This window comes from Anabrus simplex, chromosome 2, assembly GCF_040414725.1.
Source record: "Anabrus simplex isolate iqAnaSimp1 chromosome 2, ASM4041472v1, whole genome shotgun sequence".
Classification (NCBI taxonomy): Eukaryota; Metazoa; Arthropoda; class Insecta; order Orthoptera; family Tettigoniidae; genus Anabrus; species Anabrus simplex.
The window spans coordinates 302,720,072-302,735,013 of NC_090266.1; the positions used below are offsets into that span (position 1 = coordinate 302,720,072).

Here is a 14,942-nt window from a genome sequence, read left to right on the forward strand (position 1 = left end):
GCTTTCCCAGTTTCGCTCTCTTTGATAGTCTTGTTAGTTCTGTTAACTTGAGTGGGTTAGTAAGTTCACTCCTCTTGGCTTGGAACTCATGATGAATTTTGGGTACTTCAACTTTGTGACTAACTTCCCATTCATGAGCAGCTCGTGAGCTATCTGGTCTGCAGTGATGTTGGAATATGATGTGGTTGTGTCGCTATCGAGATGCCTCAGTAGTCTCCACGCTTTGTGGCTGTTTCTAGTTAGATCAAGTTCTTCTATAGTTTTAACCCAGCAATCCCTTTTTGATGCTCTTAGCGATGTCTTTCCAGTTGCCAGTGTTGCCTCACCCAGTGGATCTTCTTCAAATAGCAATCTTATACTCTGTAAATTTAGTAGCAAGCTCTGAAGTAAGACCAAGGATGTATGATGTATGACAACCACGAGGTATGGTCCTTCTGGAACATTTCTTCACTACCTTAACAAAAGCATCATACGATTGAGGTGTGGGTTCTATGGTGGAAACTGCAGCATCCAGCCTGGCCGTAAACCTTGGCTAGTCGGCTTTCCTGAAATTGAAACATCTTCGAAACAGAACTCTCTGTGGCCTAACTGCTGCATATATTTCACACATGATAGGTCTGTGTTCCATATTTGGAATGGGGTTACAGACTGCTTTTATGCACTGTTGAGAGATATTTTCACTGCTGAGTATCAAATCTGGGTTGTAGCTGTGTTTCCATCTGCCACTTATTAACGATGCAGATTGCTTAGGGTCATCAATAAGGCTCAGATGATTGCCTTCTGCCCATTCATGCAATGCTGTTCCATTCTCATCATCATGGTCATATCCCCACATGGTGCTGTGGCAGTTAGTCACCGATTACTATTTGTGTGTGTTGATTGTAAAAGCTAGTAGGTACCTTGGCTTTGAATTCAGTATCCTGTGGCTTGCATATGGATGTGATTGTACAGACTTTGATTTCCAGAGTTAAAACTTCAAGATCATTTTCATCAGTGAAGGCTGTTGATATAACCTGTATATACAATTGGAGAAGTATTGTATTTGTGATGGGGTCTTTCAATAGCCAGTCGCATTCCATTTATTCTCGGTCTGTGCATTTCATAGCTTCTGTGAGTCTCCTGTATGCACAGTACATCCAAGTGGTTTTCTTGCACAGATATTGGGCCAGATGACATCCAGTCCAGTCCCACTCATGCTCAATGCAGAACAGGTCTGGTGATTGTAGTGGCGAGGGTATCGGACCAACACTCTGAACAGTATGTTGGATTCCACGAGTGCTGTGTGACGGGGCTGTGTCCTGTTCGAATTTATCTCCATTTTGTTGCACAATTGATAGCAGAAAGGGTTGCCTGGTGATCTGAATGTACTTCGCACCATTGAATGTTCCCTGTACATTTGCCAAAGGTGAACTGACATTGTAACCTATGATTCCTCACACCACCATCCAAGCATAGATCTTGTGTGTCGATGCCATATACACTGCAGAATGTGTCACTTTCTTGGTTGATCCTGCACATACAAATGAACATATTTAAGACCAAGAAATTGTCTGCTTTTGTCACTGAGCTTGTATTTGCGTGATGGTTGGTTCGAATTCCACAGTCAGCATCCCTGAAGATGATTTTCCATGGTTTCTCATTTTCACACCAGGCAAATGCTGGGGCTGTACGTATTTTAATTAAGGCCATGGCCACTACTTGCCCATTCCTAGCCCTTTCCCATACTTGCGTCGCTGGAAACTTTTGATGTGTTAGTGCGACTTTAAACCGCTAGCTTTTGTCACTGATTGCAATGCTTCACCCTTCTTCCTTACAGGAGCTTGATTCTTAATACAACTGAAGACAGGCTGCATGATTATGGAGCATGAAAGGAAGTCTGCCTAGTGACACCTGTGATTTTGAACCAGCTTCAAGGAAAAAATTACTGATGGTCATAGCTGATCCTTCTAGTGTGATTCTATCCCAGTCTCTTTTATAGGAGCTGTGTCTCCTGGCTTGGCCAGTTGTACAATACAACAGTCTTGCAGAGAATTGCATGATAAAAAACACAAGTACTCTTCATACAGCACACAACGAATATGCACATTGTTTTTCGGTTTTCCTTACTTGTTTAAAGGCAATATTTCGCAGGCATGTTGAACTCGTGAAGTCCCTCCATTGTGCAGTTGGTTGTGAACCACAAATATTCAGTCATGCCCTTGTCTTTGGAGAATAGGAAGAAGGTTTCTTAGGGGATTGGGGATACATTCATATTGCAATGTAAGTGCTCATTAAGGAAGGATTTTTGGATATTCCATCACTAACGGGGTGAAAATCGCTCTGTAGCTGCTCCCACAAATTTCTTTGTGTCTTTATCTTTTTCTTCTTCTTCTTGCCGATACTTACAGGATACAGATTTCGTGATTCTTGTACTGTTGAATCTGTACTATTTCTCGAAGCAACTTGACCAACCAATAAATACGCTGAAATTGCGCTGTCCCTTTGAAAAGACCCACAGTCGCAGGTCTTCATAAAAATAAAAATATTCCACTTCATCCTGCAAAGCAAGAATTTTTTTTAATACGTAAGTTTCCTGTTTTCAAGGAGACTTGCTGACATAGGTTCTAATTGGTTCTTCCAAATGTACAGTTGTCGTAGTGATGCCACCATCTTCATCATCTTCATTTCCCGTTTCCAGCTTCCCGGGTCGGGTTGTGAATCAAGGACCTCAATCGCTGCCTGTCTCTCCACCATTCTTCTCCTTTTTTATGTACATCTTCTGGTTTTCCTCCCCTCTTCTCTATGCACTCCCACACTGAATCTGTCCACCTCTTTCAGGGTCTTCCTCGTGGTCTCATTCCTGTTAACTTCTCTGAAAACGCTTTTTTGGCACTCTCTCTTCTCCCATTCTCATCATATGTCCATACCACTTTAGCTTTGTCTTCTCAGTGTCATCACTATGTCTTTTCCAAATTCCCATCTTTTCTCCATCATATGTCTTAATGTAAAGATCAGGTCAAGCGTTGATCTGTCTTTCCTAAAACCATACTGTTCTTCCTCCATTTCTCCTTCTAGCTTCCTCCTCAGTCTTCCTTCCAATACTCTCTCAAATATCTTAGCTACATGGGCAATAAGGGTGGTCCCTCTGTAGTACTGCATTCCTTTTTTTAAATATCGGAATAATTAAACCCTTTCTCCACTCCTCTGGGATCTCTTTCTTCCTCCAGATTATTCTAAATAATCTATACAGCCACTGTAGCCCTATTGGTCCTGCTGCTTTTATCATTTCCGTATTTACCTCATCCACTCCTGCTGCTTTACCGCTCTTCATCTTTTGTATGGCTTCCTCTATTTCTAACATTGATATCTCCTTTTCTTGTTCTTCTTCTTTCCCCATTGTTTCTTCTTGTTCCTTCTCTCTCACCTACCAGTTCACTATATTTAATGTTTGGCAATTCTGAGAAATATTATTCCCATCTTTTTAGTATGTCACCTCTTTGCATCAATATCTGCCCTGTTTTTTTTTTTTTTTTTTTTTTTTTTTTTCTCCCCTTCAAATTTTGTATCTTCCCTATTTCGTAAAGTATTCTTCACCAAACCATACAAAACCTTTTTACATCCCTTCATATCCTCCTGTAAAGTTTCTGTCAAACTTTCCCGGTGCCGGGCCAAGTCGCTCAGACGGTTGAGGCGCTGGCCTTCTGACCTCAACTTGGCAGGTTCGATCCTGGCTCAGTCCGGCGGTATTTGAAGGTGCTCAGATACATCAGCCTCGTGTTGGTAGATTTACTGGCATGTTAAAGAACTCCTGCAGGACTAAATTCCGGCACCTCGGTGTCTCCGAAAACCGTAAAAGTAGTTAGGGGGACGTAAAGCAAAATATTATTGTTAACTTTCCCAGCTCTTCCATTTCTCTTCTTGTAGTATTTTCTTACATACCTTTTTGGCTTCTTTATATTTCTGCCAATTCTCTGTACTATTGCTGCCTATCCACTTCCTTCAAGCCATTGGTTTCTCTTTAACTGCCTCCTTTACCCTGCTGTTCCACCTAGGAGTCTCCTTTTCCTTTTTTCCTCCCTGATAATCTTCCACAGGTGTTTACTGCACACTTCACAAATCCATTTTTGGAACATGCCCATTCCTCTTCCACACTGTTCAAGTCATCTATGGGATGTCACCATATGACAATTTAAACCCTATTTAACCATCAGTGTACAACTTTCCTCTTGTATGCAAGATCTACACCATATTTCACTTTCTTCTGTGGGCTGGAAGCGAAGTGTGAACTGGTAGATTTGTCAGATGACTGTGATGTTTCTTCACTTAATTGACGGAAATCAGACTCGGGGCTCAAACTCCGATCCGTAAAATCTCTCGTACTGGGCTTTGGTGTGCTGCCGTCTCTTACAGGTAATGCAGATGAGGTGTTGCTGCTTCCACTATCACATTTGCTACCACTATTTCTCCCCAGACAAAACTCCCAGACAAGACTCCCAGACAATATTGGCACACATGGGAGGATTTTCAACTAGTTTGATCACATGTCAGCCCATTTCCCTTTCCTCCGAAGTTACTTCATGTGAAGAAGGGAAACCTTTTTCATGGAAATAACTGAATGATAGAACATTAGCCAGTTTCATAACTGTTCTCTCAAAGAAACTTGTTGAAATTGAAATAGCGTATGGCTTTTTGTGCCGGGAGTGTCCGAGGACAAGTTCGGCTCGCCGGATGCAGGTCTTTTCATTTGACATCCATAGGGGATCTGCGCGTTGTGATGAGGGTGAAATGATGATGAAGACGACACATACACCCAGCCCCCGTGCCAGAGGAATTAACCAATTATGGTTAAAATTCCTGACCCTGCCAGGAATCGAACCCGAAACCCCTGTGACCAAAGGCCAGCACGCTAACCATTTAGCCATGGAGCCGGACAAGAAACATGTTAACTGCCTCACACAGAAAGCTCAAGGAAATGCGCTTGCTTAAGCTGGTCACCAAGGCTGTCCACGTCTAGTAATATGCTCACATGGGCAATCTTACTGTACATTTTCATATCGATTTCATTACCTAACAGCTCGAAATGGCAACTAAATTCTTGTAAATTGCTTCCTTAAGGTCCCCTCTTTCTCTGCGAAATTTCATTGTCAGCTTTGATATGACCATATCGAAAGTTCCTTTGTGAGAAGCTATCTTTTTATTTATTTTAAGTAACTTTATCTACGTATCTGTCTATATGTCTATCTACGTACTCTTTAATCATTTTTCTTAACTTGTTCTAATTTAAGCCAGGGTCTCCTTATGACGTCTACATATACTGCTGGAAAAAGAAAAACATGCAACATCCTAAGGACAAGGTCATTTTGTTCACAAGCAGTGTGACAGCTAGTTCATCAATGCAGGAGTTCATCATTGCAGGATTACAAATTCAGACCAAATGAAACACATGTCACAGAAAAGGGGTGCCCGAACATTCACATCAGTACACAGTGTACCCTCTACAGCGGCAATGCAAGCGTGTATTTGCGTATGAGTACGATCATAATAAGTTGCCGAATGGCATCCTGCAATAGATTGTCCCATGTATCTTGCATCTTTTGATGCAATTCGACAATAGTTCTTGCAGGCTCTGGAGAACCCAAGTTCGCGCTTCAGCATGTCATATATGTGTACAGTTGGCGAGAGATCCAGTGGTGACCTTGCTGGCGAGGGCATTTGTATACAATGTAGAGCACGTTGCGTCACAGCTGTATGTAGACGTGTATTGTCCTGCTGAAGAAGAACATCACCTTCATGTCAGAGTTAACTGGTTGAGACCGATGATCTTTCAAGAGGAAGAAAAGAAGAAGAAGAATGATGATTCAGTTACCTTCTAATCAAGCTGTAGTGTTCGATACTTCAACTTAATATACATTCCAAGATTGGAGCTCAGCAAGAGATATCCTTGCAAACTTTTGCAACGGGATGGTGACATCAGAAAATCAAAATAAACTGAAGTTGTTAATAAGGTCAGGCTTAATCAAATACGCTATCTCTGGCTACGTAGTTTAAACTCTCACATTTTCAACCGGCAGTCTCTTGCCTGCATACAGCACATTACCATCGTGAATGCTGAGCAGAAGGCAGAGAACTGACTCTTGTTAATACAAAGGATCATGAATGATAATATGGAAGTAACAATGATTTTATATGTATTGTGTGTGTGTGTGTGTGTGTGTGTGTGTGTGTGTGTGTGTGTGTGTGTGTGCGTGCGTGCGTGCGTGCGTGCGTGCGTGCGTGCGCGATTTTTGTGTAGGTGCACAAAAAACTATCGGAAGTTAAATATAGAAAGTTATTTTTAACAGTTGAATCTTAAGATTTATTTAAATAGAATATTAACCCTTGTCTAGTTGTGCAAAAATTATTACGTTACTAGTCGCGCACAGAGGTAACCTCCGGAGTTAAATATGAGCGTCATTTTCGTCCTTTCAGCTGCTGTTTTGGCATGTTCATTTGCAGTATTCTTCGGTATAATTAAAAGAAACCCTTTTAAGTACTTGTAGGTTATTTTTACACAGTGTGTTTGATCTAAAAGCAGAATACTGTAGACCTTAACTATGTCGAATGAACTTATAATATTAAATTCGTGAGACTCGCCATTACCTACGACGATCACATTGTATGGAATATGAAATATTTTTCTAAAATAAGTTTAGAAGATCAGAACAACAAGGTCATCAACCTCCAAAATAAAAATTATGCACTAAAATATAACGTAATTTACTTAATCGCACACGGAGGAAACTTTCAGTCAATGTCACTCGTCACAACAATGATCCCACACTCGCACACAGGGTGCACGATCGCCCCGAAATGCTGACATGACGAGTCCAAATGAACAAGGAGAAAGGTATAGGGGTGGGGAGACCCACAGTTCAACTGGAAAGTTCAGTACCGTGCAAAATGTAATCGGCCCGGAGGAAATCTCTGTGAGCGACTAATTAAAGGTTAACGATGTTAGTTTAAAAAATATTTCATAGCAGTTCATCGCAGTTTTTTTAATCTTTTTAATTGTTTCTTCTTAACTCTACAAGTAAACTTCAGATTTGTTTATTATCTAAGGGAGGAAACATTCAGAAATGTGGGAATGAGAAGACAGAGTTCTTTTTATATAGGTTTCAGCTCTAAAGAATATTAATATCCAAAAATAGAAAAGGTAATGAAAATCTTTACTCCCGACTCTGTCTGGTGGTTTTGAAGGTTCTCAAATATGCCAATATTGTGGCACTTAGGCATCTATAAAAATTGCAAAATTAGTTGCTGGGACTTGGCCTGAACTGTCTTTTCATGCCTGAAATGAACTGAGAGGAGACAAAGCTTTTAACTATTTTCACTTGCCAGTTGAAAATTTTCCTAGGTTATCTTCTTAATTACACAATTTTTAAAATGAACTTTTCTACGACATTATGGTTTTTCCTCCATTTTGTTTTTGAAATGAAAGGTGCAGTACTGTACTTGTGGTAAAGTATACATTGGCGAAACATGCCAGTCCATTGGTACTCATATCAAGGAACATGAACAAAATATTTGTCTCAACCAGCCAGACAAATGAGCAATAGCTGAGCACGCTCTATCGTCGGGTCATGATGTCATGTTCCAAGATGCTCACGCTCTTATCCACACTAGACACTACGGGTCCAGGATTATACGAGAAGGATTTACGTAGGTAGTTCCCTTCCCTGTCCCTTCACTATTGTTATTTCGTTTCGGTGTTTTCTAAATTCATACGTTCCTCATCGCCAGATGTTTCATTCCAGGCTTGTGTCAGTGTCATACTTTCATATGTGTGCACACCTGTTACATTATGTGACCCCCTCAGACTGATCCTGATGGTTCCGTCAGCTTCCGCTTCGAATGCTAGCGCTTTACTGCATCCAGTGAGTCATCTGGTGATGAATGAATGTACCACTTCCACTTCTATTGTAACGTTTAAATTCAAACCTCATTGTTTGAGAAGCCTTTGTTGTGAAATGTCAATATTTTCTTCTGAAGACGCAGAGCAAAGTTCTCTGCAAAACATAAAGTATTTCACTCTATTTTCTTGACACAGCATAAGCCCAAAAGCCTATATCATGTCTATAAGTATAGGCCGTGAAAGCATCAATGGCAACAGTGAAGTAACTTTTCTAATATGGTGTTAATTATACGTGAGCAAGATTCAAAGGATTCTGAATGACAGGAGAGAACAACAATACTCTGGGAAAAAATGTGCATTTCCCATATAATGTGCCTAAGATATCCTCCCTGAATAAGCAATCTATCTGCCAAATATTTTCTCAGTTGAGTTACTGGATCACTACAGACTTTTCTTTTAAGCCATATAATCTTCAGTTTTGTCTGCAAATGCAAATGATGGTTGGAAAAATTACAAAAAGAATAGAGAAAATTTCCTTGTTTAAGTTTTAAATAATATTGTAGGGCAGGGTAGTGAAGATAGGTAGCATTATGTAATCTTTCTTGCACCAAGTAAAATCAAATGCACAGCTCTCTATGAAATACATGTTGCATATCCATTGTAGAAACTAGTAATACCCACATGGTGAATGGTGCATGGTTTATTTGGGTGTTTTGCTTTAGTTTTCTAATCACATTATTAATTGTAAGAAGCTATATTTTCATCATAGGGTTGGTACTGAGTTGGGATGGAGTTTTAATCTGTTAGTTTATATAATTTTTTATTCCTATTTTCCAGGTTGTCTTACATTTTTGTGAAATTCCATTTGTCTGGTTGTGGAGTGGCCTTTGTTATTTTCAGGTTTATTTTACATAAAATCTTTGGTTTTGGTTTGATCCAGCTCTTCCTTTGTCTGTCCATTTCTTTCTTTTTTTGTTCTTTGCTAATGATGGGTTTCTTCCGCTTCACTTTTATCTTCTGGCCATAGTTTTTGCTGTTTGAACTAACTTTGATATTTTTGCACTCCTTTTTATTGCTGACCACAAAAATGTCATCTCACAAGCTTACCTGGCACGGCTTTTCCCTTACAATTAATTCTGCATGTTTGGTTATTCTGCAACACTGAGGCTGTAAGAAGTAGCCTGATGATTGTATTTATATTTGTTATAGATATATGCTTCCTACTTCATTTGAAACATGTCACTGACTATAATTAATAAATATTTAAAAAATCTTATTCTGGATTGCTGCAGTATGCTGTCATTCTTTTTGTGGTACTTGCTGTGTTTTCATTGGTGTTAACCTCTTATATAATCCTATTTTTGTTTTTTGTTTTTTGTCAGTTGTTTCTGTTCTAATTTCTGTTTTGTCATGTGGTCCTTTCATCTTCAAAATTTTACCCATATTTCCTTTTTGTGGCAATTTATATTAGATATATTAGGGGATTGGTTGCCACAGAAGGGAAATGTTGAAAATAATTTTTCATCCGAACTACATATTGTTTCTTTTTTTATGTTCATTGTGCTAGTCATCAATTTAATTAAACTGGTTTTTTGATCTGGATAACTTTCCTTCAATTGCCCAGATGGCTTTAGCTTCTGAGAGGCCAATGACTTAATGTGAGCCCGCTTAAAACAATAATCATCATCCTGTACTTCCTGAAATCTCTACCTACATTAAGCACTTGCTTTACATCCTGCACACACCTTTTTGTCGGTGGGTTGTTTATTCACTCATTCATATTTCTTTTAGGTTCCTGGACTGATTGCACGGAAATGTGGGGGAATTTCATGGAGTGGTCGGAGAATTGGGCTTTTTCGCCATGGACTTCAAACTGCTTTAACTCAAGGATATATACGGATTCCATTGTCAAATGACTATTATGGGGTTCCATTGCAGTATCCTACAAATCATGCCACCTCTACTATGAAGACTGTTCTTACTAATATTAGCACAAAGGGAAATATGTTAAGTGTATCAAACAAACTTCTTGGTCCCAATTGTACTTCAAAATCTTTACAAGTTACAACAAACTCCTCCCGTAAATTGAATCAAATTCACTCTCCCCTCTCGGCGACAATAATGAACTCTGGCAGTCTTAAGACTGTACTTCCAAAACCATCGGTACTGGCTACAAAATCTGTAAATAATTCTACCAATACAACTGAACTCTCTGTTAAAAATGGCCAATTTCATGTACCAAATATACTAAGTGCAAGCCTGAAGAGGCCTTTAGAAACAGTTAAATCTAATGCTGGTGTCTGTGTTAAACGTAACAAGAGAAAGAACTGTGTTAATCCAAATGAAGTTCTTAGTAGCTTATTGGCTAGGAAAAATCATATTAGTAGTCCTTCTAATAACGTTCCACTAGTTACAATGGCCTTGTCTAATGGGGTTACAGTTGGAAATTCAGGTTCGAGTCAAGTTGAGGGAAGTGAAACAAAAACTATTTTTACTTCTCAAAGTGTTGTTGTTCCTGAAGGTTTACTTTCTGAACTACCAAAAGCCATAACTTCTAACAGTGTGGCAACCCTGCCAGAATCTGCATCTGGCAACACGGCTGTGAAAGGTGAGTTTGATGTGCATGGCTCTTCAGATAAAAAAATATGTGGTAAGACATCGCCAGTTATATTTGCACTGGCTCTAGTCCTCATGTGAAAATTATTTTTAAAAAGCGCTGTTGCTTTTGGCTGTTAGAAGTTAGGATGAGGTATATGCTAGACTTGTGCAAAAGCAATATACATAAATGTCCGTTACGTTGTTAATTGAAATTTGTAAAGTCCTATACAGTTGATGTTCATACTCTAGCTATCTGCCAAATGGTTATGTATAGTGCTGGTTAAAGGGTTTTCAGGTTAATGGATTCTGTTGTATAACCTGGAAATATAGCTTTGCTATTAATTGAGCACACTCGCTCCTCACCATTCCTTACGAGCAGTGTACAGGGGACTTGAACCAGTGCAGTGTTGGTAGTTCTCAATACTTATTGTCCCATTCTGTATGACATGTTGATACAAATGTCTGAATATGTTTGTCAGAATCTTTCTTTTACATATTTTCATTGATCAGCTGGAATATGTGCTCCTTGTATTATCAGGAAGCACAGACTACCCTTTATTAGCCACCTAACTTACAGGCTTGGTTGCAGCAGAAGCAAGATCAGTTTAGGCCAAGTGATTGACAGAATGAGTTATAAGACTGTTGCTCAGGAATACAAAGTCTGTTTTTCTTGAAGCACACTTCGTTCACTTAATCAAATTATTTGAGTTCAATGTACAAGTTTTCTAGCCTTATAGGTTGTGGTCCAGAAGGTATGTGGTTTCTTGACACTACACTGAAAAGGGCCTGCTCTCTCTGAAGGTCAGCAGTGAACCGCCAATGCAGTCTTTGGTAAAACATCAAGAGACCACATCCTTTCTGGACCATGGCCTATAAGCCTGGAAAACTTATATGTAGAATTGAATGCTAGCTGTGAAAGTAATTTTCCGTGTTTACGTGTTTCTGTGTGTCACTTGTGCAGTTGGTTGCACAAATCCTTGTGCCACTGACTCTTGGCATACCTATATATCTATATCTGCAACTTCAAGAGAAGTTTTAGGGAAACCATTGACCTTTTCCTATTCCAGTGTAGGCTTGTGCTGTGTCTCAATTTGAGTAATTTACAGCCTTGAGAAATTTACAAGTAGGTCAGAGTTATATATTATTATGTATAATTCTACAACTAAGAGAACAGTTCAACATAACTGTTCTTGTCTTTTTGTTGCATTATATAAGAAAATTTTATTTCAAGAAGGAAACAAATACCTTTGTTCATTTTTCATTTTAATAATGTTTCTAGCTATTAGTACTCACAGCTTAATTAAAATATATCCCGTGGCTATTTCCCCTGATGATGAATAACTCAGCTTGGCTATGATGGTAAGTTTGCCTAGCTAGCTATTTGTGTTTGTGTAGGTTTTGTATAGTATCTGAACTATTATATTACTTAGGACACTTACAGCAAGCTCAAATGACACCATACGAGTGCACCATTAAAGTTCAAGCAAGTTAATGCAAAAACAGCAGGTTCAGTGAGTAGAGACAAAGCATGGGGGTGGTTGTTGTAAGAACATTGATGTCACGTCATCTTCCCTCTCATTTTCTTCCTACACCACTTTCCTCTGCACAACGCAGATGGACAATGGTTTTATATGGCTGCCAGTATAACAAATGCATAGTGCACTAATTGGGGTGTGGCAAACATTACTGTTAGTCATAGTGTCTTCAGGGGGGCATAGGAACCCCAATAATAATAATAATAATAATAATAATAATAATAATAATAATAATAATATTTACAAATTTGCACATTTTGTGGTACACATTTTGTTATTATAGGAGTTTTTCAGCAAATACACAATTTAAAAAAAAAGTGCAGCCAGTATCCAGTAATCGGGAGATAGTGGAGTATCCAGTAATCGGGAGATAGTGGGTTCTAGCCCCACTGTCGGCAGCCCTGAAGATGGTTTTCCGTTGTTTCCCATTTTCACACCAGGCAAATGCCGGGGCTGTTCCTTAATTAAGGCCACGGCCTACTTCCTTCCACTTCCTAGGCTTTTCCTGACCCATCATCGCTATAAGACCTATCTGTGTCGGTGCGACGTATAGCAAATAGCAAAAAAAAAAAAAAAAAACTTCAGTTATTGCACATAAAAAATTTCATATCATTTGTTCATTACATTAAAACAAATGATCACTAGAAAATTATCTTGGACTATATAATCCGAATAAATTATTTAGTTGAATGAAACTAAAACAGTGTACATTAATTAGTGTCCACTAAAAACTGTTGAGATTCATTGGATGGACATTACCTTATTATTCTCTTGTATTAAAGGCTAATCAGAAACTTCTCAAATCTTTGGTTTAAATTTAAAATGTAGATACTTTATGCCAACACGGACAAATGTGAACATTATATAGGTAAAACTGTGCTCATAAAAGAAATACAAAAGAAGCAAAAACTGTAGGTCAGTTGCTCCATGTTATTATGTGGATCTGTGTACTATTAACCTGATCATTTTTACAATGTAATAGAGCTGCAAGACTACCAAAACATATAATTTGCCTGTATTGGACTGTGGAGGGAGGGACAGAAGCAGGAAACTGTATGAGATGTGATGTAATTTGTTTCTTAAAAGTTTCATATAACATCTCAGAGTATATTGGTTTGCTCCGATATTTCATTGAAATTGAAATTAAGGTTATGCCTTTGTTCCAAGTGAATAAATGTATTTTCATAAATACTGAGCAAATTGCCGTTCTCCACTCTATACATTCTATGCAAGATTACTGAATCCTTGTCAATAGATGTAAACCGGGAGAGTTGGCCGTTTGGTTAGAGCCGTGCACCTATGCGTTTGCATCAGAGAGATAATGGGTTTGAACCCCACTGTTGGCAGCCCTGAAAATGGTTTTCCATGGTTTCCCTTTTTTTTTTTTTGCTAGTTGTTTTACGTCGCACTGACACAGATAGGTCTTATGGCGACGATGGGACAGGAAAGGGCTAGGAGTGGGAAGGAAGCGGCCGTGGCCTTAATTAAGGTACAGCCCCAGCATTTGCCTGGTGTGAAAATGGGAAACCACGGAAAACCATCTTCAGAGCTGCCGACAGTGGGGTTCGAATCTACTATCTCCCGAATACTGGATACTGGCCGCACTTAAGCGACTGCAGCTATCGAGCTCGGTTTTCCCATTTTCACACCAGGCAAATGCTGGGGCTGTACCTTAAGGCCACAACCGCTTTCTTCCCACTCATAGGCCTTTCCTGTCCTATCGTCGCCATAAGATCTATCTTCTGTGTCGGTGCAATGTAAACAAAAAAGTAAACATGATGCTTAAAATCTATCATGAGCTCGCACATAGCTGAAAACCTGTTACACTTTTTTGCATTGACATGCTCTTGATATTTAAAAATGCCTGCCTGTTTTACCATTCTAACTTGAATAACAATTATTCCACTGCAGCTTATAAACACTTGAATTGGAGAGTTTAATAGTATGTGCATTATAAAAAAATCTTAGAATTTGTGTTGTTAGTTCTAAATAGTATGTTGACATTTTGAAAATAATACTATTGTACGTGAAATTGAGATATTTCTTTCTTGTTTTTGAATTTCTGATGAGAGTTGTACGGGGTTTCTTTTTCAATTTATTCATTATTTTATCAACAAAATTCTCAGCTGACAAAAAATTAATCACCCCTGGAGAAATCATTATAAGTATTATTTAATATCATTTAACTCCAGTTCTGGACTTGATAACCACCCGGATTCAGTTAGGAAGCGAGTCCACAAGGCTGTGCAGGTACATCACATCCAAGTTAAGCCACTTGCTGAGGATTTGATCGTGGAATTCCACCAAATTGCAGGGATGCTGATGGCGGTGTTTTACCCGTTGTTCCAACATGTCACACAGATTTTCAATGGGGTTCAAATCAGGTGATTTTGCAGGCCAATCAAGATGTAATAGGGTGGGGGAGTGGTCATATAATGAGCATCCGGCCCGATGAACTTTGCTGTTGTCTTGAAAAATCGGGGTATCAATAGCGTAGGTCTACTCAGCATGCCGATGTTGACTGAAAGGCAACACCTGATCATCCAGAATGTTTAAATGAATACGCTGGTTAATTTTAGTGGTCACCTCAGTGAACGGACCCAATCCATAATACAAAAAACACCCCCAAAACATCACCGACCCACCTCCGGCTTGATCCTGACCTTGCACATTTCCAGGATGAAATGCTTCATTTGGCCTTCGATACATTCAACAACGTGTGTCATTGGAATACAGGCAAAAACATGTTTCGTCAGACCACATTACATTCCACCTGTCAGTTACTGTCCACGCTCGATGATTTCTAGCCCATTGAAGGCGCACAACTTTATGTGCATGTGTGAGCAATGGCCTCTTGAGAGGTGAGAGACTCCAAATGTTCATTTGCATGCAGTTCCCGTCACAATGTTCTCTTGCTAACAGGTTGTGATGGACCTTCA

The 14,942-nt window shown here is 39.2% G+C and overlaps 1 protein-coding gene across 4 annotated transcripts in view; it reads left to right on the forward strand.

The window, feature by feature from the left end:
- LOC136864070 (ataxin-7-like protein 1) overlaps nt 1-14,942 on the forward strand; it is a 521,582-nt gene that overhangs the window by 222,082 nt on the left and 284,558 nt on the right. For all 4 annotated transcript variants that reach the window (XM_067140614.2, XM_067140616.2, XM_067140615.2 and 1 more), the window contains exon 6: nt 9,662-10,478. In XM_067140614.2, coding sequence (XP_066996715.2) covers nt 9,662-10,478 — 817 coding nt within the window. The remainder of the gene's footprint in view (nt 1-9,661; nt 10,479-14,942) is intronic.